General features: G+C 38.5%; 1 protein-coding gene across 1 annotated transcript; it reads right to left on the reverse strand.

Annotated features, from left to right (window-relative positions):
- Nucleotides 1-27,898, reverse strand: LOC137170760 (homer protein homolog 1-like). The gene is made up of 9 exons (XM_067574322.1): nt 26,675-27,898; nt 14,044-14,200; nt 9,688-9,819; nt 9,441-9,533; nt 6,273-6,415; nt 3,543-3,702; nt 3,320-3,430; nt 2,960-3,040; nt 1-2,058 (listed from the first exon to the last, which is right to left on the reverse strand). Exons 1-9 carry the CDS (start codon nt 26,677-26,679, stop codon nt 1,870-1,872), a joined length of 1,071 nt encoding a protein of 356 aa, XP_067430423.1. The 5' UTR covers nt 26,680-27,898; the 3' UTR covers nt 1-1,869.

Consider the following 27,898-nt stretch of genomic DNA (forward strand, 5'->3'; position numbering starts at 1 on the left):
TTGATTTTCATTTGGTTTTGTTTTACTATAAACTCAAAATTACAATTTGTGTTTTTAAGCATGTGGTATAATCAACATTTAAAATTCTCTTATTCAAATGTTATTCCCTTTCAAGCTGGTCATACTCATCATCATCATCATCATCATCATCTTTTTCTTCTTTTTTTATTCTCCAACGTGATAAAGTCATTCAAGTCTCCCGAATGTACCCGAACCAACAACAACAACAACAACAACAACAACAAGCCCTTAAATAGTGTTCTTCAGGTGTACAAACCGTCTTCCGTGTTCCTCCGACGTCGCTTGAATTTTTGGCAATAGTAAATCCCACAAAGTAAAGTACCGCAGTTAGCTACCGTTGATGCATCTCCGTACCAGGCAACATCAGCAAGAATTCAGATCTGTACAGGAAAACATATTTGGCAAAAGAAAAAAAAAAAAAAGATTCTCTGCAAATCCAACCTGCTAAACTTTCACTTCCTGTTGATAAATAGTTCAAAAATATTGCCAGTTTTTCCAAAAAAAAAACAACAAAAAAACAACAAAACACCCATGTACCATACAATAAAAAAAAAGATTAAGTGAAAACAAGATGTAAATAAAGATCTTTGCTTTGTACAACGTTTCATGATAATCGTCTCTAGTAACAGTAATAAATTAACAAAAAAAAAAAAAAAAAGGGTTCAATCAATCATTGCACTTCAAAAAGTCGCAACAGAAAAAAAAAGAAAGAGGGGAAAGAAAAACAAGATCATCTGATTCACCCAAACACACAAACTCCATTTTATTTATTTTTTTTTTTTACAAGTGCACTAGTTAAGTATTCTTTTAAAAAAAGTGTATAGAAAGAAAGACTGTTGATTAAAATCCCGCCACGCTGACGCGGCTTCAACTGATCCGAGAGGAGAAAATTACCTGAAAGTGAGAGTGGAAAGTGTTTCTGCCCTCCGATGCTCCTCTTTTTTTTTTTTTTTTTTTTGTATTGCTCATATATTGTATAAGAATATAAGTCGTCCTCTCCGTGCTGTTTTTTTTTTTTTTTTTGGCAGTCCCTCGGTGGATTACAATCACAGGAGGAGGAGGAGGAAGAGGAGGAGGAAGGAGGAAGAGGAGGAGGAGCATCTCTTCGATCCACTGTCACCCTCCAGAGTTCAAAAAAAAAAAAAAAAATCTGTAAAGTCCGTCTCACGTGACTCCCGAGTGTTCGTTTGGCTGACGATGATGTTTTAATAATAATAATAAACAAGTGAGGAAGAGGAAAAGGAAGAAGAAGGAGGAAGGAGGAAGAAACGAACAATCACCAGCTTCAGGTGACGGTTAAAATGCACCAAAGCGAAGCTCAAAAAAAAGCGCAAAGTTTGTGATTGAAGGAGCAAAAAAAAAAAAAAAAAAGCAAAATCCCCTCAAACGGAATGAAGATTAAAAAAAAACTTAAATAAAATAAAAATAAATTGAGATTTTTATCTCTGAAGAGAGTCAAGAAGAGTCCAGAGTGGAGCGGAGGGAAGGCCTGGTCCAAGCAAAGCCTCTTTCTTTACTTGGCGGTTTGTAAACGTGTAGCGATCTGAGTACATGGACGTAGCGAAGAGAGAGAGTGTGTGTGTGTGTGTGTGTGTGTGTGTACCGCTAAATGCATAAAGTTGTGTGTAAACGTATCGTATACATGTCGAGAGAAAAAAAAAAAAAAAGAAGAAGACTTCAAGTTAAAGTTGAGTGCCAGCATGCGGTGGATGATGCTCTGGCTGCAGCGCCGAGGCGTGACGGTGGCGTTGGTGGTGGTGATGTTGGTGTTGTGGTGGCAGTGAAAAGGGGCCCATGGCGTGAAAAAGACGTGTGTGTGTGTTGTGTGTTTTGTGTGTTTTCTTCTCTCTAGCTGCCCTCGATGAGCTTGGACAACGTGTCCCGCAGCTCGGTCAGCTCGAAGATCTTGCTGTCCAGCAGCTCCAGCAGCGAGCGCAGACTGGTACGGAAAGCTTCTCGCTCCTGCTGGCTGCTCTCCAGACGCTGCTCCAGCTCGCTCAGCTGAGACTCCAACGTCTGGTTCCTCGACTCCGTGTCCTGACACAAACAAGACAACATGCTTCTTAAATTAGAGATCAGAACGTAAAAATGATCTGTTTAGTACAATTATTTGTGTCTGATTTCTTTTCTCTGGTTGAAAAACCAACAATCTATAAATAAAGTTTAACTGCTCGACTTTAATGATGTTATTATATTGATTTTTCTGTTCTTTGTTTATTTCATGTTGTTATTATTTATTAAATGGCTTTTTCCTCAAGTTAAAACGGTCAAATGTGAACTGGAGGCTTCAGGTTTCCACATCACATTAGTTTGAGCTGCGTACTGGAACACGACTGGCTCCCAACTGGTTGTGATGTCACAAATCGTACTGGTATGTATCTTAAACTTAAAGATTTAAGTTGAGCTCAGAGAAACTTTCCTCCTTCAGCAGATGAAAGTGAAAAACTCAAACATCCAACTGAAGTCACAATAAACAAAACACATTTTTGAGTGTTTTTTATCTGAAAGGTGAAACGTCACACAGGAAATACTGATTTATTTTAACTGTTGGAGAATTCAACACTTAACTCAACACTGAGGTTTGACTCTTAGAAAAGACTCGACAGTTAAAGACACAACTAACGTTTGCTAATTAGCACCAAACACAAAATAAACTGAAGCTGATGGGAAAGTCCTTTGTTATTTGCCCAAGTGAAATTTTGACAGGAAAAGTTAAACGATCACCAAAGTGATTATAATTGATTCTGATGGGAAACATGAATGTTTCATATCAAGTGACGGGTTAGCATTTAGCTGCTAGCGAGTCCTTAAAAACGAGAATCTTTCTGATCCATCTGACTTAGTGTGAACATGGCTTCAGTAACAACACATTAATAAAAATAAACATAATCAATAACACCTGATCAGCTGCAGGTGTTGCTGTAAATAATCGACTCACCTGTAGTTTCTGTGTAAGTGAATCTTTCTGAGACTGAAACTCGTTGGCACTCTGAACCTCGGCTTTGAGCTGCTCCAACTCCTGGAAGTAAAACACAAACAGCAGATATGAGAAACACAATTAAGAGCTCGAAGTAGACTAGAGCTGTAACGATTAGTCGATTAATTGATTAGTTGCTTTTTGATAATCGATTAATTGTTTTGAGTCATTATTAAGAAGAAAATTCTCTGTTTCCTGTTTCATTTGAGAGATGTCATCTTGATCTTTAGGAAACATTGATCAACATTTTTCACCGTTTTCTGACATTTTATGGACCAAACAACTAATCGATTAATCAGTAGACGCTCGTCCAGAACGTACTTCCTCTTTAGCTTTCAAAGCCAACTCCAGCTCCTCTATTGTTTGGTTGAGCTCCGTCTTTTGAGATTTGATCACTGTTGTTTGACCGCTGACGCACTCGAGCTCCGTCACCTGGAACATAAAACCAAACACAAAAACCTTCAGACTTGATTCACAGGAATTCATCGAACGTCATCACGACACGGTTAGAAAAAATGTACTTTGAATTGATCCCGTCTGTTACCCGTTTGTGTAGCCTCTCGGCTTCCTCCTGATACGCCGCCAGCTGCTGTTTCCATTGTTTGACGTTGGCTGTGGACTCGAGCAGAGCCGCCGTTAGCTTGGCGTTGTTCCCCTTAAGTGCTGCCAGCTCCGCCTCCCAGTGCTTATTGATGTTGGATGAACTGGAAGGATGTGAGAAGAGGGAAAGATGACTGTTAGTAAGGCTGCAACTACTGATTATCTTCATTATTGATCATTTTCTCCATTAATTGTTTGACCTATACAGTGTCTACGGTCATGCTAGCGGTAATGCTAATGCTAAGTTTAGCTTGTTATCATGCTAATTACTGCTTCACAAGGAATCACAACACTACTGAACGCTCCCTTATAAAAAACTGTTTTTCTTTACTATAAAAGTTTGTCCTCGTGTCTTCCCGTACTGTAATTTTGCAAACTTGAAACATCTGCGTCCTGGAAAGACGTTGCTCTTCCTGCAGTTTCCTCCATTTTTAACCTGTTTATGTTTTTTTGAGGGGAGTTTTTAAGATCAAGGGTTTAAGGATTTTGGATGTTGTGTGCTGTATAGATTGTAAAGTCCTTTGAGGCAAATTTGTGGTTTGTAATACTGAGCTATATAAATAAAATAGATATATTTAAAAAAGATACATTTAGAAAACATGCAAATGTGCTCTTTGTCAGTTATTCTACTATTTCTACATGTATTTAAGAAAGAAGACATTTTAAAAGTAAAGATTGTACAGCGTTAGTCTTTGGGAAACAGAAATCTGTATTTGGGACTGAACAATAAAAATGTGCATGTGGTGTTAACGCTGCACATTTGCTAATTAGCATTAAACACAAAATACAGCCGAGGCTGATGGGAAAGTCTTGACTTTTGCACGTATTTCATCATAAACCAGAGTATTGAATTAACTTAAATTATGACCCTGATGATGATGCCAGATGAAACGTCAAAGGATCACTGAAGTTATTATAAGTCATCTTGACGGGAAACATGAACGTCTGAAGCAAATTAAACAGAAAATCCTTCCAACAGTTCTTGAAACATTAAACTAAACCACAAATATGACCCTGATGGAGGCGCTAGAGGAAAAGTCTTTACTGTCAATGAAATCCATCAAACAAAACAACAGACCGAGACTGTCATCCCTGGAAAAATGACTTTTAAAATGTATAAATAATCAAAATAGATGAATCAAGTTTTGCTTTTAGCTTTAACTTTTAGTTCTGAGAGCCTGACGGGATTATCTGTCAATAAACAACAAGTTTTTAACACAAACCTGCCGACAGTTTGAAATCTCACTTTGAGTTTCACTGTTTTTCACTGTGGTTTTACTTTGGAGCAAACTGCAGGCTGGGAAATGTTGAGCTCCGTGTAACGTTACGTAAACACAGCTCTGCTTCATGGTGTGTGTGAGGAACTGCTTTCAGATGTTATGTTAGTCGTTCCATGACCTTTGACCCCCCTCTGATGAGCGTTTCTCTCACACCAAACTAACAACTCTTCAGATCTCATCAAAGACTCTGGAAACTTTATGTTGTGAGTTTCTTTTGATGTCGTCACAGTTCAGACGTCACTGACCGAACAAACCGGTTAATCAGCTGTGATTAGCGTGAACACACTTAGGCTGCGATTATCATCTATTAACTATTATCAATTCATCAGTTGAGTAATTTGTGATCAATTGATAAGTCTATAAACACAAAAAAAGCCCAAAATGACGCCTTTATATTACTTTATTTGTCCATAATGTACAGAGAGAGATGAGATAAGAAAGCTTTCATGTTGATGTAAATTTTATGGTAAATTTTATTAATTTTTTCTGCTTTTAGCTCATTTTATGTTCTTAGTATTATTTGTTTTTGTGATTTTCTCTGCTCTTAGCTTATTTTAGCTTTCATAACATTATTAAGGTTTTAGTTTTGTTTTATTTGTGTGCCTGATGTTTTATTGTCAGGTTTATGACTCACCTGGTTAAATAAATAAAACAAATAAACAGTTAAAAACCCAAAGATATTCAGTTTACAATAACAGAGAAAAACAGCAAATATTTGGTATTTTTGCCTGAAAAAGCAAAATTGCAGTTGATTAATTTTCTGTTAACGTATAATCTTCTTCATCATAGTTAATAGTATATTAAATATAGCACTTCAAATGAAACCAGTAATCTACAGGAGGAGTGTTGTTGGACATTTCTGATCATGTTATAGAAACAAACGCAGTGTGAAAAGCCTTATTTTAAACTTTCATTTATAAATGATTGTAACTTTTAAAACTAAGTGTCTGCGCTGACCTCAATATGAGTCATTACTGCTTTATATCCCCACAAGTACAGCCGACACCTCGGAGACTCTGATCAGACAACGTGAAGCACAAAACTATCTGCGCTCATTCAGTGGTTTATAATTAATAGGAGGCTTGTGTAGTGTTTTAATGTAAATGCCTTAATGCTGTCCAGAGGCCCGGGGACCAGATTAATAATGAATGAATGGACCGCCTTGAGCTGCAGCGCTCCGTAGTGCGCTGTGCCAATTTCACTTTCAATCCTGAGAGTCGCTAACAGACAGGAAACGCTCATCCACACTTCACAATGTGATGATTACACTGTCAGGATGTCTTAACAATGAAGTTATTTTATTAAAGGGAAACCTGTGATAAAAGGAAGACGATACTTAGTGATATTTGACACTTGGCTTCTTGTTTCTATCAGCGCTTTGACCTCTGACCTACCTGTGCGAGAAGGGCAGTGCATTCTGGGAAGGCTCTGCTCTGGCTTCGGTGTGCTGAGGTGTGTCTGGTGTGACTCTCTCATCATCTGTGCCGTTGATGCTCTCTGAGGTCAAAGGTGACTGCACATCACCTGTGGCGGACTCCTGAAACAGAAAAATATATTTTTAAAAAAGTACATGTTTGTTAAAGAAATAATTCTACATTTTTGGGAATATCTTTATTCGCTCTTTTGCCGAGAGTTAAACAAGAAGATTGATACCAAACTTGTCTGTGTTTTAAATATGAAGCTACAGCCAGCAGCTGGTTAGCTTAGCTTAGCTTAGCATTAAGACTTGAAACAAGGGAAAACAGCTAGCCTGGCTCTGTCCAAAGGAAACAAAATCTGCTCACTAGCACCTCAAATGATCACTAATTAAAAAGTTATATCTCACATTTAATCTGCACTTCCTCCTGTCATGAAATAGTTCTGCTCATAACTCACAAAATTACAACTTCTTGGTTTATTTTTTGTGTGCAGATTAAACAAATTAGATATAATGTGTTAATTAGTGAGCTGTTAACCTTTAGACAGAGCCAGGCTAGCTGTTTTCCCCTGTTACCACTCTTTATGCTAAGCTAAGCTAACTGGCTGCTAAGGGAAGGATGTGAGGAAGAGACGACTGTAAATAAGGCTGAAACTATTATTTTAATTATTGATGAATCAACCAGGTATTTTCTCTATTTAACCAATTAATTTTTTGGCCCTAAAATGTCAACTAGAACTAGAGAGACAGTCTACAACCATGTTCAGGCACAGCCGTACTTGGAGCTAAATGCTAACACCAGCATGCTAACCGGCTACCGGCCGTAGCTTCATATTTAAAACAAATACATGAGAGTGGTATCATTGTCTCATGTAAGTCTCTGCTAGAATGTGAAGAATCATATTTCCCAAAATGTCAAATTATTTCTGTGAGAAACAACAAATCTTCTGTAATAAAGATGATGAAGTTAATGATTCTTTGCTCTCAAAAATTAACAGGATGTTCTGCTGTAGTGTGGTTATTTATAGGGATGCTCTGGATCATTACCCTGCACTAAACACAGCTCCAACTAATTAATTCAATAATAATTTAATTACTTCATTAAACTCTGCCCATTAGACACACTTCACTAAAAATGAGAAGATGTTTTCTCTACATATGCATCCATAAATTTATTCATTTATCCTTTTTACTATTTAGAAATGTTTGCTTTTTGTTGTTTTTCAATTTGGCCGAATCTGTCCGACTGTGAAAAGCTTTGAAGACGCTTTTTGTGGCCGAGCAGCCGGATGTTTAAATGCTTGTGGAGATCAGAAATATTCCCACTGTACTGTTTATTTTTTTGACAACTGTGAGCATTTTTACTTTATCTATTAATAACAGTTGTCGCTCACGACTGGCAACTGCTCAAACTTCCCTAATTGCAGCTGACTGTCACTTTTTGAGAGCATGAAAGGAAAACTGGAGGATTGTGTGGGAAAATTCACGGAGACGGGGTTTCCTCTGGTTGTTAGTATGACATTAGGATGATAGACGAGGTTGTTAAAGACTGACGACAGGGTTGTCTCCAAAAACAAGGACTCGCTTATTATACCAAAACAATGAAAATAAGATAATATGTGAAAAAATTGGTCAAATCCATCGTTGTGCTCACACAGTTTAGACAACAAAACTGATTCTCTGAGTCCCAGAGAAGCAACAGTGTAGGGAGACACCTGAGGGACTGGAGTTGTATCATTAACTGGGGTAAAACTGGGAAAAAGGACCATCGGAGTCATGAAAATGATTTGTTTCCAGCTTCTTTTTTTTTACCTTCTTTTTACCAGGTTTGTTGACTGATAACACATTCCTTTTTACAGCGCCACCCTGAGGAGGAAGTGTTCAGGAGAGCAAAGGAGGCAAACAAGCCACACAGTGTTAGCTTAACATAATGTGAGCACGCAGCTGAGTGCAACACAGACTTTTAACTGGTGCCACAGGAGATGTGGTGCATGATATCATTAAGTTCTCATATATTTCTCATGTGGAGTGATTCCTAGAGGTTGGATGTGTACTTTGGTGTCACAGGGAGTTTGTTACCGACCTTATTAACATGTTAGCATTGAGTTAAAACAGGTCAAGTTAGCATGAAGTACATGTTGGACATGTTGGACATGTTGGACCAAAGTGAGGTCAACGTGAGAATTTGTTTTCATGCCAGAAACTGCACAAATTGCAAATAACAGGTGGAAAATGTTCAGCTTTGAGTCAAATGTTGCTATTAGCATCTAGCGATCTGGATTTTAATAAAGTTGTGGATAGTTTTGCACAGAAACTGGTGAAGAAGAAACACCTTTTTTAAGGTAAGACATCTCACACTTTTACTGCATGTTCATGTCTGTTAGGTGAAAAGTGTAAAAGTTTGTGAGGCTCTATGTATCAATGCTTTAGTGATCGGTTAGAGATTAAGTCTGGCAGCTGATAGAAGTGGCAGATTGATGGCTGCTGATGGAAAATGCATCAAGTTGGTTTTGTGGTTCACAAACATGTTTTTGTCTCTTTTTATGACCTTCTGCAGCTGATTAACAGTAATTATTGAATCCTGTGTTGACACAGTTTCTTATGAGTGAAGTTTTGCGCTGATACATCTGGCACATCTCTGGTATCTGGTATATTCTTGTTAAACAACAGGATCTTCATCAATGTAAATGTTTTTTTTTTGTTTGTTAATGGTACTTGTGTGTGTGGGAGGGTGTTTGTGCTTTTAACTTGTTCTGTCTGTTGGTGGTTTGCGGTAAAAACAACTAATTTCTCACTTCCTGCAAGAGCTAACAGTCTCCATTAGTTGTTGTTTTTTTTTTTATCACTGCTATTAGCTGCCATTTCTCACTGGAATTCAATGTTAGTTAGCCAAAGCCGACAGACGTCTATCAAAGTTTGGGGTGAAATGCAAGAATGACTGCTCCATACAAATTTATGTCTAAACAGTAATGCTACTGGTTTCTAGCAAGTCGATTTGTTATATATTATATATAACACTGAAAAAGTCTCCATATATGAGCTGTCATGACATTTCAACCCCCTGCTGTGTCCCGTTCACTTCTTTAAAGAGAGATCAAAGAGTAAAATCTACACAAGGCTGCAACAGTGACGATCGTGTTCATACCTGAGAGGGAGTGCTGGTGAGCTCCATCTTCTCCTGAGACTTCTCCTTGGCTAACCGTGCCGCCTCCTTGAACTCTGCAAACTTGTCTGCAAACTAAAATAACAGGAAATAAGTGAATTTTGTTGACTTACGTTATTGTTTTACTTGCTGCTAAGGATACAAGGAAAGGTAACGACATCTGCTCCCTCTTGACTTTCTGTTTTTTGGAGACAACAGCGCTATCAGAGTCATCGTCGTGTGCGCTCACCTTGGCCAGCTGACTCTCAGAGGAGAAGCCGAGGCCGTAGACGGTGTTGGCCCGGCTGTCGGCCCACTGGCCAAACTTCTGCGATGTCTTGGTGAAGGACATGTTGGGGGTGATGGTGCTGTTGATGATGGCCTGTTGGGGGGAAAAAAAAAAAAGCACAGTAACATGTCAAATTCAAAGGAAACAGTTGTTTGTCGTGGTGATGGCGGCTTTGAGAAAGAGCAGCTGGACGCCTGTTATCAGCTGGTACCGGGGGGGATGCGAGCGTGTGTGTGTGAGTGTGTCTTGTATAAACGTGGGTTTGTATTCCCACTGTTTGGTAAACAGGAAGCAGTCAATAAGGAGTTCTAAAGTGAGTCCAACTGACTGTGATGTTATTGATCAGAGTGGGAGGCCTCGCTGGCAGCGCTGACAGAGAGGCGAGCGCAGATGGTGGGTGAGAGTTTATAGTTTTGAAGAAAAAATAAATAAATAAATAAATAAAAATCGACTGCTGCTGCTGGTGTCTCTCAAATTTGCTTTAAAGATGCCTTTAGTGCAGTTGATTCTTGATCTCGGGAACAGTAGTTGATGAAACAGCCCCAGAGGTCCACTTACTCGCTTTTCTGGAGCAGGCTGAGTTTCCTTATGTACCATCAAACTATAGATGTTTCTGAGCATCTCTAGGATTTCTCATCCACATAAACTAAAAAGTTGAGCTTGATAGTTCACTTTTATTCCTCAGAAACAGATGCTGAAATCATAGTTGAAAGCTGCAAGTGAGTAAATGGACATTGAGTTGAGATTGTTTCGTCAAAAACCTTAAAATTGTTTTTACACGTCAGCAGCTCAGATAAATCTTTTGCATGTTATCACACAGTAAATCAGAAAAAGCTGAATGGAAATTTGCACATAAATTTACTCACAACCTCAAAACAAGTTCTGTACGCTGCAACTTTTTTTATACTCTTTGGAAAAAAAGCAGAACCTGGATCAACTTTTGCCAGAACGCAGCGCCACGTCATCCAGTAAGATGCTGGTACTGGTGATCAGTCAATCAAATTCTTGCAAGATTACTTTGTAACGTGAACTTTTACTGTTTACCTTGTAGTAACAATTAAAGATACAATGAGTGCTGCTGTGAGAACTTTTTTCTTATCCCCTCCCCTCCCACACAATTTTATTAATTTACAAATATTATGAAACAAGCACACCATACATATAATAAATAAATAAGAAACATACATACACAAGAAGAAAAGAGATCCTACAGATCAGGTCCATCCACCATCAGCCACCTCATGTTTGAGTTGTATATTATAAACCATGTGTAGTGTTTGGACGTCAGCATTCAAACTAACAGATCTGTTACTTAAACTGGATTAAGTTGTATTTCACCGTCTCAACAGTAGTAAAAACAACATTTTCTCACAAAGAAACAACTTGAAAATGTTGGAAATGTATTGCCAAACTGTCAGTATAGACTAAGAACAAGACTAAGAGACTTCAGCCACATTAGCGTGTTCATCATCTTAGTTTAGCGTCTTTACATGCTAACATTTGTTCATTTGTTAAAGTACAGTTAAGTAAAAAGTACAGCCGAGTCTGATGAGAATGTCGTTAGTTTTTGGTATTTTGTCATGAACCTTTGACCTGATGATGATGATGCTACATGAAAAGTCAGAGGATCAACAAAGTTATTTCAAGTCATGTGTGTGTCTGCACCAAATTTCATGGCATGTTGAGAGACTTTAGTCTGGAGTAAACTGGTGGACTGACAGATGCTACCATCCCTTTAGCCATCACAGTTATCATGGCTATAAAATGACTAATACTGGACATTGTTTTGCAGTCAATGCTCAAAAACACAATCTAAACCTGCAGAAAACACTGAACAACTGTCAAACACTCATGCTTCCTCATGATGTTGTTTCAGCAGATCCTTGGTCATATAACGTACTTTAATTGTAAGAAACATTTCAAAAGTTTGTGTACTTTTGGAATTGTGAAAGCAACATAACCAGACATATTTGACACTGTGTGGCATCTGTCACTGTGTGTTTTTCTTTCTCTCTGCTGAGAAGACTTATTGTTGTCTGGATAATAACGTCCTCGAGCACCAGCCCACCAGATCTCTGCTATTTCCAGCAGAACGCAGCTAACTTGCTGGTTCAACAACGGCAGCAGTCACCCAGAGAGGCTCTTACATAAGTATGTTAACTCCACCTCTGCACCTCTCTCAAGACTAAAATAATCACTGCCACATAGATATGACAGGCCCGACCGCCCCTTCACTGCTCCAGCACACAGACGCCAGGCTGAAGCAAACAAGTTACACAAGCTGCTTGTTTATTAACTACAACAAAGATCCAAATGTTTTTAATTATTTTTTTTCATAAGATAAAACTTTATTTAACTGGGAGGAGCTGCTGGTTCCTGTGTTCCCCCCCCTCTCCTGATTCTTTATTCCAATTTCAGATTTTTCCACCTCCATTCAAAAATGTGTTTTTCTTTCTGTTCCTTCGGTTGGATGTTTGAGCTTCTCTGTGCAGAATGATGTATGTTCAGGGTTTGACACCAGGAGACTGTTTTCACATTAATCTGCTGGAAGTGGGAAGTTTCTCTGTGCTCACCAGAAATCACAGTTCAAGGGTCCGTGACCTACCAGCATGATTTGTGACATCACAACTCTGTCTGGAGCCAATCGAGGGGCCGTTATTCAACTTACGCACGTCTGATGTGAAAACTTGAAACCTCCAGTACAGAAACACCAAGGACGGACTCTTCAGTGACGGAGGATATTCATAGATTCTGGATTTTTAATGAGGTAGTGAGAAGACGCCATTTTAAGGATTTTTTTAACATGTTAACTGGACATTTTTTGTGGAAAAACATGTCAGATAATAATAATAATAATGTCTTAAAACATGTCTGGATGGCATCTTTAATCAATATCCTCTATATCAGTGAACACCAGATACTGTGCTGTATCCGATAGGTTTAATTTATGGCCATCGGTTTTAATTATTTCAACTTTACTTGTGAGAAATCATATCTCATTTCACACTACAATACCCATGAGCCACGACTGCCGTTGCTACGACCAGTCAGAGGCAGCAGTGGTAAACTCAAAAAGCCTCGTTGTTGCAGTTGAGAACGAAGCGCCATATCTGCTGAATTCATCCACAACTGACCCAAAATTTAAAAGTGAATTGATTTAATCTTCAGATGGCGTTTTCAGTTTCCTCAACATTGTAATTTTTAGCTTCCGCTCGCCGTTAGCTGCTCATATAGCAGAATTTTAAGCTCAGTCATTGAATGTTTCTTGCCGAAATGCACCTTGGGAGTTGCAGATAACTTCTACCTCAAAATGTTGAAGTACACAGGCTTTTACCTTCATCTATTGATCAAACAACCAGACAGTTTCTAATGCTGTTGTTCATCTTCTGTACTGATGATTTAAACAGGAGAGTTTCATGCTGAAAAGATGCTCAAACTGCCACAAACATTATATTTATATCTATAAAAATTAATCTTATTTTTGCTTCTGGAAGCAGGGACAACCAAAATTACAGTAACAGTAATCATCATAATAAACATAATAATCAAGAGGAGATTATTTTTTGGATGTTTTTTGGGATGATCACAGTTGTTTTTCTATAATTTAAATTTAAAATTACTGGTGGATTATCGGGTGTCTGAGAAAAACAAATCATTAGTGGGAAGGTCAAGAAGTTATTTATTCTTCTTTTCACTCAAACAAAACAGTAAAAATCTTATCATTTAGCAGCAATGCAGCTTTTAAAATGAAGAAACAATATTAAGATTCTATCAAGACATTATGAGCCAAAATGCAAAACAATATCTTGAAGAAATTGATATTTATCAGCACATCTTCCTAATTTAGTTGTGTGAAAGTCATTCTCATTCTGCAGGTTTTTTGTGATTAAAATATGGCAAATGTTTGATTAGTCTGATTTAATATATTGATTATTGTAAAACTAGAATCCTGCACGAGCTGCAGTCAAAGCTAAAAGCTAGACTGAGTCTTTTCTGGTGCTTCATTAAGGAAATGTCATATTTTTTGTCTTTAATCTTGGATACTTCCTAAAAACATTTATTAATTGTTTGTTCTCAGGATTCAATTATCTACATTTAAAGCTTATTTTTATAATATTCATGTCAGACAATGAACAACTTTCTCCATCTTGTTAAATGGTTGACAGACCCGGGACAACAATGGAAATAAGTCCAGGACTTTATTGTTTGTTCTATTCCTGATAAAGTCTGATATGTTGTGTTTTATAATATATTACATAAACATAAGAAACAACCAACAGACACAAACACTGTACTGAGCGCTACCCTCACACACACCTTGGATCCATCCAGACTGATGATTCGATATACATTCCTGGTACTGTCGTAGAAGTAGGAGACTGTGACAGCGTGTTTACTTGTGGGAACCCAGTTCTTCTTTGTGTTTGGGTCGATCTGGAAGACGTGGGCCCGCGTACTGAAGATGGGCTGCTCACTGCACACAGAGAGAGAGAGAGAGAGAGAGAGAGGGGAGGAGGGAGAGACGGAGCGATCAGTGTCTGGTTAAAGGCCTTAAATACGCAGTGTGTAACTAAATGCTGGCTTGTGAGGGAGAAAAACAGGGTTTAGTTACAACAATAAAGATAAAACAACAGACAGTTTGTGTGTGTGTCAGTAGTGGAAGAAGTAATCAGATCCTTTACTTCTGTAAAAGTGCAAATAAATCCCACTTAAGTAAAAATACAGAAGTATTATCTACAAAATGGACTTAAAGTATCAAAAGTAAAAGTACTCATTCTGCAGAATAACGGCCCCTGTGACTGATATACCATTATATATTACATATTTAGATTGTTAATACAGATACAATAATGTGTACTTTATATACAGTTTGGTAATTTAGTCCAGCGGTTCCCAACTTAGGGGTCGGCCCCCTCCAAAGGGTCACAAGAAAACTCTGAGAGGTCATGAGATGATTCATTATGAGGAAAGAAGAAGAAACAAAGTTCTGCTGCACAAATCTGTTTCCAGTTTTTGGAGACTTTTCTCTGACATTTGCTTTTGTTTTTGGTGAAATATTGAAAAGTTTTACCTCTTTGGATCTCAGACTGTTATTCAAATAAAACCATCTCGTCTAGAGGGGAAATCTCTCTTTGGTGGAAGTGCCAACAACTAATAGACATCAGAAACATGACGAAGTTTCCCAACCAGACATTGCTTTTTTTGTGAAGGGTCACAAATCTCTGACAATTCACTGCATTTTATTTTGTCTGTTTCTCGTTCTCAGGTCTCTCTTGAAAAGGAGATCTCAACCTCAATGTGGCTGCCTGATTAAATAAAGTTTAAACAGCTTGAAGCAAATACAATGTTCTACTTGTATTAGAGTAGAAATATAAAGTAAAGGACAAGTACCTACTAATGATTCTTTTCATTATCGATTAATCTGTTCATCATTTTCTTGATTAATTGATTGGTCGTCTGGTCTATAAAAGGTCAGAAAATGGTGAAAATATCTTCTTTTTTCCCAACTGACAGTCCACAACCCAAAGATATTCAGTTTACTGTCACAGAGGACTAAAGAAACCAGAAAATATTCACATTTAAGAAGCTGGAACAAGAGAATTTTACTCTTTTTTTCTTTAAAACTTACTCAAAATGATTAACAAACAATTATCAAAATAGTTGCAGATTAATTTGCTGTTGACTAATCAAATATATCGAATTTTTGCAGCACTGTGTCAAACATTTTAGTCATAATTGCCGCCACCGTAGACAATTCAGCAAAGTATTGTGTTTAAACAGACACAGATTTCCACCAAAAAAACAAAACAAAAGGACACAAAAGCAAATGTGTGGATAAAACTCCTCATATAACTAATAATATGTAAGGAAGCGGAAGTACTGAGGGAACGTGATGAATCACAGGAAGGCGAGAAACACAATTTCACAGATCTCAGCACATCCATTATTCACCGGCCTGCTGTGTTGCTGCACTTGCAGTAACTGGACGAGGGGGGAAAAAAAAAAAAAAAACAGCTGAGAAAAATGTGTTAATGTACAAAAGGCACACATACAAGTGTTGAACATGCACAATCCCTCTCTTCACAACTCCTGTTATTAAGTGGCACGCAAAGCCAGATGGAGTAAACATATTAAATTCTCTTTGCATCAAAAAAAACAACTCAGAAAGCATTTTAAGCTGTTGCAAAAATCAAATCAATCTGCAAATATTAAATTTTGCTTTATAATATTGTTTCTGTAATGTCCCAAAACACAAATTAACCATAATTCCTTGATCACATCGTTTCATTTGGAGTTAATGAACCCTTGCAGAGGCAGAGTCATTACAAATGATTTATGTTCAAAATAAAAGCTTGACAAAATAATGTCATACAAACGATCATAATGCTACGTTAGGCTAACTAAATTAAAATACTCAAGTGTTGCTGTTGAAGTTGGTGAGGAAATGAAACATAAAAGCTGTAAAAAGTTAAAAACTCTTGAAAAATAAATGCAGAATGCAACCAGGAAAAGAAAGAGACAGACAGAGACGGAGATGGAGGGAGGGAGGGGGGGGGCGTCTTTCTAGAAACTTCCCTCGTGTGTAGGCGGTTAAGATGAAATTATGTTTTTTTTTCTTTTTAAAAGCAGCTAAAAGAAAGGGCAGATATGCTAATTTGCTCCTACTTTTAAAAATAACAAGGCTGAACAATGCGGCAGCGGAGCCCACACAGACGTGGACAGCAATCAGCTCGGCGGCTGAGCTGACAACACCGAGCCAGAGTACGTCGGCGGCGAAGGTTGCAGAGGTCGTAACAAGTCACAAGCCTGCGCTCTAAATGACTCTCTTCATGCCGGTGCAGCAACTTGCATGACAAAGCCAGGATGAGACTCATTAAAAAAAAAAAACCCCAACAGATCGATTGATTGATCGATGTTGTGGAAAGAGCCGGCGTGCTGCTCATTTCATATTGAACGCCGTTTGTCTTTCACACCCGTAGATGAAAGTGACATGCTCTGATGATTTGGCTTGAAAACAGCAGGATGTCACATTTGAGGCCTCGTCTGTGCGAGTGTGTGTGTTGGCCAGACGTGACCAGCAGGGTGTACACTGACATAGGACGCAGTGAAGTGAGGCAACTATGCTAAAGGTGACCTGGAAGCACCTGTGCCAACATACAGGGATCAGCGGTTTCGGGACGGCTTCCAGACATCGCTATAGCTCAAAAGCTACCAAGGTCTTGGATTAAAAGCAAAACAAGCTATAACTGTTTCACGGAAATCCAGATTTTTTTTGCCTGGAGATGTAAAGACTCTGCTTGGAAATGACCCAACTGTCAATTTACTTCAGAATATTAAAGCGTAGACTGATGCTTGAACAAGTCACCTTTGCTGTACTACTGTCAATGTCAATACAAAAATCCACACAGATTATACTACAACTTTCTCATCTAACAGCTACATTAAAAGCTGAAAACAAAAAAGAGGACCAATTGTTGTCTTATTTTCTATTGTATGTAATTTCAGTATTAATGGCATATTTAACTGACAAGCAGGAAGATCCAGTGTGTTTTATCATTTTAAAACTAAATGAAGAGAATAAAATAAAGATTCTCCACATATAAACACCCATTAAATATTAACAATTCAAAGAAACATATCCAAAATGAATGTATCTGTTTATATTCAGTAGCTCATGATTTCAAGCTCATGTATGTTTCATTATTATTTATAACAAACCCTTTTCCAGGTGTCATATCTGGATAGACAGATAGAATAAACAAGTAAATAATGAGGATTGTAATATGAATTTCTCACAATAGTGGTGGTGATTTAATGAAGGGCAAGCAACGACTGGACTTCAATAATGTTTTAGAAAAGATTATTACCCTAAAATTTTACCACAAAATTACATTTATGCGCTGTTATACAAAATGTTCTTATGTGAGCAAGAGTTTTGTGGATCTAATGTTTACCATGTTCACAATCTTAGTTTAGCATGTTAGCATTTACTAATTAGCACTAAACACAAAGTACAGATGGAATATTGGGAACGTCATTAATTTTGTAGGTATTTGGTCATAAACCAGTTGGAAAAATGAAAATTTTGAGCTGATGGTGACGTTACATGAAAAGTTAAAGGAAAAAATTAAAAAAAATACATCCTGCAAAGGACATGAATGTCTGAACCAAATTTCATGGCAATCCATCCGATATTTGTTGAGAAATTTCATTCAAAACCACAAATGTGGAGGAAAGAGGAACAGAGAGTAGAGAGGGGATCACCAAAAGTCTGTAGGAAACCATGAATTTCTGTACAACATTTTGCTTCAAACCGTGGAGTAGATTGTTGAGACAAGTGAAAACCTGGATAAGCAGCACAAGATAAGTCTTTAGAGTTCATTCTGTGGGCACTATGAACATCTGCACAAAATTTCATGACAACACATCCAATAGTTGTGTCGAAATTTCACCGAAAACCAAAAATGTCAACCTCATGGTGGTGCTAGAGAACAAGTCACGGGATCACCAAAGTCACTAGGACGGGAACCATGAATGTCCAAATGTCATGCAAATGAAACCATTAATTGTTGAGCCATTTCAGACTAAACCAAGCAGACGTTGCGGTCCCTGGAGCCACTCCAATTGCGTGGCTAAGAGAAACAAAGTAATGCAGATAATGACGTCTATACTCGTATCTGAGACAGGTATCAAAATGCAAAACGTCTATGCAAAATGCAAAGCGCAATCACTTCCAGCTACTGTTATGTTGAGTCACGGAGAACTAAGATCCTCTTTCACACACCTTCGTCACCCTGGACTACCAGACAAAAATAAACACAAGGGCCAACGCCTGATCCTGAGAGGGCTGGCGGCTACAGTCATGCCACATTTAGGACAGTCAATAAGCCACTAAAGACAGACAAAAACATTTTATTATGGCTCCTAAATCTGTGTTTAGCTAACAGTATAATCTCCTGGTTGGATTTGGTTGACTAAACAACATAAAAATGTGCTTAAAAATCTGAGTTTCTCAACCAGCCATCCACCAAAAAAGAAACATCAACATGAATCTATTCTCACCACACTAAAACCCATCTTTTTATCTCGACGCTGGGCGCATTTAATGTAGATTTGGTCCTAAGATGTCTATCTGCCAGGCTTCCAGGGAAAAAAAGATTAGATTGCTTGGCTGGTTGGGGAGTGTCCCGGGTCTCCTCTGGGACAGACTGATTGTTCTCCTCTCTGGGAAGCTCTCATCATGTCTCAGTGTGTTAATTAAGTCAGCAGAGCGGAGACTCGGCAGATGTTATTTAAAGATAGACACAGTTAATCAGAGAGATAGTGGTAACGTGAGGGTGTGGGATTCACACCAGCTCACACAGGCTGGCAGGTCACCAGTAGGAGATGGTGTGAATATACTGTACTAAATATATATTTATATGTACAGTATGTTAAATATGTAGTACAGTACGTTGGTGAGCAAATAGATACCAAGAAAAGGAGATGAGATGTAAGTTCTGTATGTGCATTAACTCCATTTGTCTTTGCTGTGGAGGTTTCGTGTGAGTCAGTGATCATCATGAAGACATTTTACTTCCTCTGACATAATTTGCTTACAGCAGCCCTGCCCTGTTATCTATCAGGACATGTTCAGGATGAGCTATCATGTAAAACCAACAGATAAATTTACTTGTCTGCTAAGTTACCGTTGCTACCAACATCACATACACAGTTTACAATGATAACAGCGGCACATATACAACTTGAAATTCTTGTTTTGAAATAACGGATGCTTCATTTCAGACGCAGGTGGAGAAAAGCTGGCTTCTCGTTTCTAGCCAATAACTTTTATCAGCTGTAGGGAGCTAACTAATTAAAGGCTTAATGTGTAAGAATTGGCCACCTGATCCAAACAAATAGGAGGTAGCATTTCACACACCCCCTCTATTATCACTCACTGAATGGAGTGTAAAGCTTACTGTTTACAATGAATCTGCGCTATGGTGTTGTCAAGATATCAAAATGCTACGGAGACATTAGAGCCAGCGGTAAGTTACAAACGAGCTGCACAGATCAGAAAGCGGTTGCACCACAGAGACGAGTTACAACATAACTCTAAGTGACAACTAAATATTTACACACATGCCTCGAGGGTAGGTGTAAATCAAAAAATGTCACAGAACTCACTAACAGTAAAACAGCACTTTTTCTGCCACACAGCGTCATTTTTTTCATTAATTGCTGCCATTTTATAACACAGTAATCCAGTAGAGACCTGATTTATTGATATGATATTTCAACATCATTAACTGACCACATACTGGGAGTCTACATGGTTACTTTTCCACCTTTAAAAATATTAAAACTTAATGAAGTGACATATTAACAGTCCTACAGGGAAAATTTGGCTCCACCACTACTGCTGCTAGCTCAGGGCAGCTACTTCTTCCTCTCATGTTCGACTGAGGGCAGACTGGACGCTACAGTGACTCACAATCACCCCTGAGGTACAAAGTGGTATTACGAGACAGTACGGGTCAAAGCTAGCTGGTTAGCATGCTAACTTCAGTGGATATCAATACTTACAGGTCTTTGACATAATGTCAAAACTGGTATTTCTTCACATTCTGTTGATAATTTTAGTTAATATGGGAATGTTTTAAACTAAAATTCTGTCCAATTCTTACACATTATACCTTTAAACTAACATTAACTCCATGAGTTGGTTGATGACAAAGTCTCAGACTGACTTTTTATTATTTCCAGTGGACTCATTTTAAAATATGAAAGAAAATAAGAAAAAAAAACATGCATGTCGAGCCAACGACGGCAAGTTTTGTCGGCTGAAACTTCAGTAGCAGATTTAATCAGCTGTAGCGAGCTAACTAACTAAAGCTAACTAATTAAGCTAATGTTAGCTACATGAGTCGGCTGAAAACACCATCTCTCACTGACTTTTTAACGTTTCCTGTGGACTCGTTTTAAAACAAGAACCCTGTTTAAGAGATTTTAAAATATGCATTTGATGGTTACATACATAATATCGCGCTGAAAAACTGAGGCTAACGCTGACATTTCCCAGACAAAAAGTTAGCATTCTCACCAATTGTTGATCCATATAGAAGACATGTAAATAAGCAAACAGCATTGTTCTTTCATTGCAGCGTAGAGCTAATTAGTTCTAGTATAACATCTGTGTAGCAGTAAAGTACAAGACTGTTTGGCTGGTTAGCTTACATACTTGGACAATCAAGACAGAGGTTAGAAATTTGCTTTATTGTTTGTATTCTCAAACAGCATGTTTCACTTTTTTAACGTTTCAAGAGAAAATGCTTTATGATGAGGACTAATCAATGTGTTTTGGCAAATTAAATTGTATCTTTGGCAACGAGTTTGGCTGGGATTTCTTGAGTGTAAACAAAAGTTGCTGATTGAGTAAAAAATTGTTTAAAATAATGTTAAACTAAATAATGGATGACGAGCAACATCTGACGTCGCCAGCAAACACATTAAGTTACCTGCCTATAGCCATTAGCATCTCTGAGATTACTGCTGTTTTTTGTTGATAAAGAGAATATTTCTTAACTTTTTTTGGGTTGTGAGCCCCCATGTGAACGACACGTAGCTTACCCCGACTTTCAGCTTCACCACAACTGCACTTGTCACTTATGAAAAAATCTGAGTTAAAGTTTTAGGGTTTTCTACAACAGATGATGAAGTTAGATAGCTTAGTTCACACCCTTAAGCACTGCATAGTGTTTTATTTGTCATATTTAAAGACTTAATCAAGTCGGATCAGAAATTAAGATATCAGAGATAGCCACGTGTATTTAAAAAGACTACATATTTGGTTTTTATTTTTATTTTTTCAAACTTCAGTCAGTGTTAAGATGCCCAGCTGTTTGCAGAGCGACAGTGACCAACTGAAGATACAGCAGTACAAGCAGGCCGGCGCACATCGGCTCTTGTAAGATAGGAAAAGTGTTTGAAAAGAAAGTGAGTGAATGGTTTTCTGTGTTCTATCAGCTGATTGCTTGGTGGAATGGTAACTTTGGGAGCTTAATTTTAATTCAAACCATATTTGCTTGTAATATTTTTTAATTATGAGGATCCTAGAAGACCAATATTTTAACTGTGTTAAAACCAAGAGACCAGAGAAACATTAAAAAGCTGAAAATGAACTTGGAAACTAATCACAAAATTCGGAAATATTCTGTTTTATTCTGTTTTAGTAGAGACAAAATACTGATATTGCATTGTTTCAAATGAAGAAAAGGAATCATAATCTAAGGTTTGCCTAGATTTAAGACTTTAATTTGACTGGATTCGAGACAATGTCAAGGTTTCCATTACCCATGACTTGTAAGGGTGTTGAAGTGGGTGCCCCGACCAAATTTTAGAGAGTCATTTTATGTTTTAGGGTGTCATTAGTCTGACAGCATGGCCTGGATCAAAATCTGCCCCGCTGGTGTGTGTGTCTCTCTATGAGACTGTGTGGCGATTGTTGGCCCATAATCCCTTTTCACAATGAAACGTACTGTGGCATTCAAGTCTCAATGACAAGTGCTTTGACAGAGGAATCTGACCGCAGATGTTATCAAATCAGCAGTTCCCCACTTACAACGAGCAGAAACATTCATGAAAACAGAAGACACACAGACACACACAAACAAAGACACCGACTGTCTGTGACTGAAAGGTAAATTGTTCAAGTTCGCTTCTAACTACATACAGCATGTTCTTTATCAGGACGCGCTACTTTTGTAAATCAGTCAACCAGGATATTGAGTTTTGTTGAGGCAGACCACATTTATCCTCAGATCAACTTAGACTCTGGCTTTAGGAGAATTTGTGTATTAGTTCATGGGATTGCATTCATTTAGAGTCCTGTTTGTGGGCATTTCTGGGAAAACTAATGAAAAAAAACACATGAATAACTGGATTTTTGGATGATATTAGTATTTGCTACTAACATACAGCACAGACAGACAGTTTATTGGCTCCAGACTGTCGTTCGGGCAAAGTAAAATCACAATTTTATCATAAAATGTCTACTCTCAAGATCTGATATGACTGTGACTTTACTATAAGGGCCCCAAGCCATTCAGAGTTTAATATCATCTTTTATGAGCCTGCTCTTACGCAGCTTTTGTTTCTCCTACCTTAATTTCAGGTTCTTGTTTATATATATATTTTATTTTACATTTTTATTTTTTCCACCTAGTATTTCCCCCTCACTATCATCGTTTTCTCCTTCACACCCCTCCTAAAAGAAGAATTAAAGGCCGTATTAATTCAAATTGCCCTTATAAATAGTAAAAATTAATCAGACTACAAAAAGATTTAAAAAAACTCCACAGTGCCCTAATAACACCCCGCTGTGTCAGAGCACTGACGGTTGCAGTCTGTGCTTGCTAGGCACAGGAAAAATAACCCTGCATTACTAACTTAGCCGCTGCTGCGTCGTCATGGCAACAGCCATGTGACTCAGGGCCGGTCATGAGCTGTGAACATCCTCCAACTCCATCTCTCTCTCTCTCTCTCTCTCCCTACGCTTCCCACATGCTCTCGCAGCCCAATCCGCTCCCAGTGTCCCTATCGTATCGGTTAACCCACTCGCAGAAGGAGGCAGCGGGGTTTTGGCAAAGCAGAGCGTCCTGTTTAAAACACCCCATATGTCACACGCAAGGCTCAGGGCTTTCAGAGCTGCCAGTGTGTTGATTTTATGCAAAGATGTTTGTTTGATCTCAGCGACACTTCATACAATTTCTCAAAGCTTTTTTTCCCACTGTCCTCAAGTTTGTCAGGATGTAAAAAAGTCAAAAGAAAAGTATGTCCTTATGTAATAAGATCAATAAAGGACGTGAAAGAGAAATCACAAAAAGACAAATATAGTGAGAACATTACTGTGTCGGCACAAAACTACATGAAACGTCGGCTAAAAGCACCTGAACCTCACATTTGCACTTTTTTTTAGTCGACTCAGGTCACTTTAACTGCACTTATATTTAAAAACTACACACTTTAGATGTTTTATGTTTTTGTGTCATGTTTTTTTTGTTTGTTTATTACCTGGTCCTGTGAGGAACAATATCTCATTCTGTCATATCCTTATGAATCTGTTTAGAATGATAATTAAATAAACTTGATATTTTAAATCAGGGCTGCAACTAATGATTATATTCATTATCAATTATTCTACCTATTATGTTCTCTGTTCTTCTCTTCTTGTTTTTGTCTATAAAAGCTCAAATAGCAAAAAATATCCTTCACAGGTTCTCAGACTTTATGGTGCCATCTTAAAATGCCCAAATTACTGTCATATACGACCAAAGAAAGCAGCAAATCCTCACATCTGAGAAGCTGAAATCAGAGAGTTTTTGGCACTTTTGCTTGAAGATGAATGAAACGGGTAACCAATTATGAAAATAGTTGCCTATTAATTTTTTAGCGGTTGACTGATGGAGTAATCGTTGCCGCCAGTGGCCTAGGGGCGTTTAAGACACCAACCACATACAGTGCTTACAATATCCCCGATTTCTCCTCTTTTTACTTGCCATTTCTCTACTGTTGCTATCGAATAAGGGCAAAAATTATAGAAAAAAAGCTTCAGTGAACTTGAAAAAATTAGCCTTGGCGAAGCAATTATGCGCTAAATTAACCTGCTGTCTTAGATAAGAATGCAGTGAGGATCTGCAACATATCAGAAATATCTAACTTACACACTAAATTTTCTGTAAATTATCTCTTCTCTTACAGTTATGTGGTTTAAACATTACAGGTGACAATAAAACTTTTCATATAGGCTGTATTATCTCACTACTGCATGTAATGTGCTCACTAATAGAGCCAGAAAATTAATCTGTGACTATTTTGATTGTAAAATAAGTCAAAAATGCCAAAAGTTCTTTGGTTACATCTTCCCCAATGTGAGGATTTGCTGCCTTTCTTTGTTTTACTTCACTGTAAACTGAATCTCTTTGGGTTTTGGACTGTTGGTTCGAACAAAACAAGACATTTGATGTCCAGTAAAAACATGCTGGTGGAAAGTGACTACTAGCCTGACAAGGAAAGTAGAAAACATTGCCAATGTTTAATCCTGGACACTGTTTTATTCCGAGTGCCAAGTTTCCGTAGGACAGCTAGTTTACAATCATCTATTATACACGAACAGAAGCTCCAGTGCGTGTTGGAACAGTCAACACAGACTTGCTAATTAAGGAGTAAGTGCACACATAGGACATGCTCTCTTTATCTGTGTCTGATGGATTGATTGTTGCCTGGATTATAAGCATTGGCCTTGAGAATTACAGAGGATGTGCTTTGTATGAGGAGGTAAGCAGTTCACCCCCCACCCCCCTTCCCACCCTCTCCATCCACAATATGACAACAAACCAATCACATGCTACATCATCTGCTTTCATCTGGAGTAAGAACTAGGTCGCTCTTGATCAGGAGAATCACCATACATCTGCAGGTTCAAGCTACATGCATTACAAGAGCCAAGTGCAGCAGAGATCATTATAGTCTGGTGGTGATTTAAAAGGGGGTGTCTCTTTCCGTTTGGCAGCACAAAATAAATACTCTTCTAATGAAACAGACAGAGAAACAATCATGCATGTGTCTTAGCTCCCCAACCAGCCTTATAATCACAGCGTACCTAAATATACACCGCTTTGTGAGCTATGATACTTGACCTGCTCTCTGTCATCAATTCAGAACAGTAGCCTACTTCATTACAGCCTAATCTTTTGGCAACTCTGATCAAAAATGTCAGTGTGTGGACTGGAGGCTGTGAGTGGGTATGATGACAGCTACCGCTATCAGTAGTAGGTTTAGTGTTGTATCTCTGGTGCACTTTGCTACGACGTCTTCTCGAGTATTTTCGCATGCTGCCAAGGTGACAACGTGACAGGAGTTTAAAGGACGGGTTCACGGTTTTTCCAAGTCTGGCTTAAAAACAACAGTCAGGTGCCCATATGAACTCTGAAAGAGGTTTTCCTCGCTGTAATCTCTCCTGACAAAGACAAAGAACGTAACAGGAAGTCATTCCTGCCAACTTCCATCAGACTGTACAATGACTCTCCTCTGCGTTGGGAGAGGAGAGGGGGACTCCTCCTCTCACAGCGAGGACAGACTGCTCACCTGGACTTATATTTTATTGCATTATCTATCACATCTGTGGTAGTCATAATGTTTCCATATTATATATTTGAGTATATAATTAAGGCTTTAACTGCATTTGTTGTAATTTGATTTATGTTGGGTGGCTGCTGTGACATTTTAATGTCCCTTTGGGATATTTATCTATCAATTAATCAAATGTGCTTTGATGGGGGCCAAAAGCCACAGTGTCGACACTGTCATTTTGTGCAAAAACACATTTAAAAGTTTATCTGAAGCTTATATGAGGCTTCAGCAGTCTGGCTTATTCATATCAGCTCATTTACCTGCCTCATTTACAGTCTTTTTAGCATCAAATTCCCTCTTTGTGCTTCCTCATACAGTGTTTCCCTTTTGAGCTGTGGTGAAAGTAACAAAAAAGAGGGATTTTGGCACTAAAAAGACTGTAACACTGAAAGATATCTACTTGAATTGACCCATTTGGACGGCTGAAGCTTCATATTAGCTTCAGATAAACTTTTAAATTCATTTTTTTTGTGTACAGACTTGTGGATTTAGTCCCCTTGGGCGCCTGACTGTTGTTCTTTAAGACAGACTTGAACAATTGTGCACTCATCCTTTAAATGCCTACTTCATACAGTTAGCCATGGGTGGCTTGCTAGCTGTGTTTGCTAAGACTTGGGACTCAGCTTTGGTACCCTGCTGCTGAAATCTTCACACAAACACACACACACACACACAAAAGAAGAAGAAACACACAGACAAGACAGACATACCCTGAACATTTGAGGGTGAGAATAACCGCTTGACATTTCACTCAACTGCAAGGAAAGTTACGTACCCCATTTTTGCTGTATTTGGCTGCTAAGTTGAGTCGAAATGATCCTTTCTGGTGTCTCTCACTCTCTCTCACACACTCTCTCTCTCTCTTTGGAGGGCGGTGTGTGTGAGCGGAGCTAGCTTCAGCCGTTGATCCGCTCTCTCTCGCACTTAAACCCGCTCTGCTTGTTGTGACTTCACGGCCGGCGGAGCCACGGTGGCTGTTCTCACTCCGACATGGCTCCTTCTTCTTCTTCTTGTTGATGTTTTTGTTGTTGTTGTTGTTGTGTCTTTGGGTACATTGTGGTAGGGTGTTGGTTTCATCCGAGCAAACGTGTCGGTGCACGCATGATGACCGACAACACACGCACACTCACTCACTCACACACACACTCACACGCGCGCACAGCACAGCACGGCACAGCAGCGCTCGCGCTACAGCCGTTAGCTACATAAACTCGTCGGTTACGCACAAACGAGGATTACCGAGCTAAACTCAGGCCAGGAGAAGGAGGGAGAGTGATGTTTTTAGTCAAATAAAGCTCAAATTAGTGACTTTACTTACTTAAATACTTAAATATGAAAGAAAAAATGTCAAAAAAGACAAACGAAACGGTTATATCGCCGGTTAAAAAGCGCAGAGTCGAGTCTAAATAAGCTATCCATCCGTTCGCTGTGAATACTCTCCTCCTTTTGGCTGCTGCTGGTGTCTGCTTACCGCACAAATATAGATATATGACCAGCTGTAGATACACTGGAGACACATAGACATTCACCCTTCAATTTCCAATAAGCCGACACTGTCCATAAATCCCACTTTTCAGTCGCTGGCTCTTCCTCGCCGTCCGCTGTGCCATTAAATTCCGTCAACCTTGTGTGACATTAGAGAGTTTCACTGCCGCAAATATCAGCTTTAATGCTGCTCGGCGATGACAGACATCTTCCTTCAAGATGTGGCTTCATCTCCGATGTTTTGTGGAGAAAAGACAGATGCATACTCCTGGCTTTACCATCACGTCCCGTCCTCCTCCAGCCAAAGATTACAGAGGCAGCAGCTCAGCTTCAGATCAGCGACGTCGATGGCAACCAAAATAATAATAAATAATAATATATGTAAAGTCAAAACTAAACAATTACATTTCCTGCGTTTTTACTTATGATTGAAGCAGGATTTTAGTGATGTGAATATTTGGTGCTGGTGCCCTCATCTCATTCATTAGCTCCGCTCCATCCTCCGCTGCTCAGT

Source organism: Thunnus thynnus, chromosome 19 (genome assembly GCF_963924715.1).
Source record: "Thunnus thynnus chromosome 19, fThuThy2.1, whole genome shotgun sequence".
NCBI classification, from domain to species: Eukaryota; Metazoa; Chordata; class Actinopteri; order Scombriformes; family Scombridae; genus Thunnus; species Thunnus thynnus.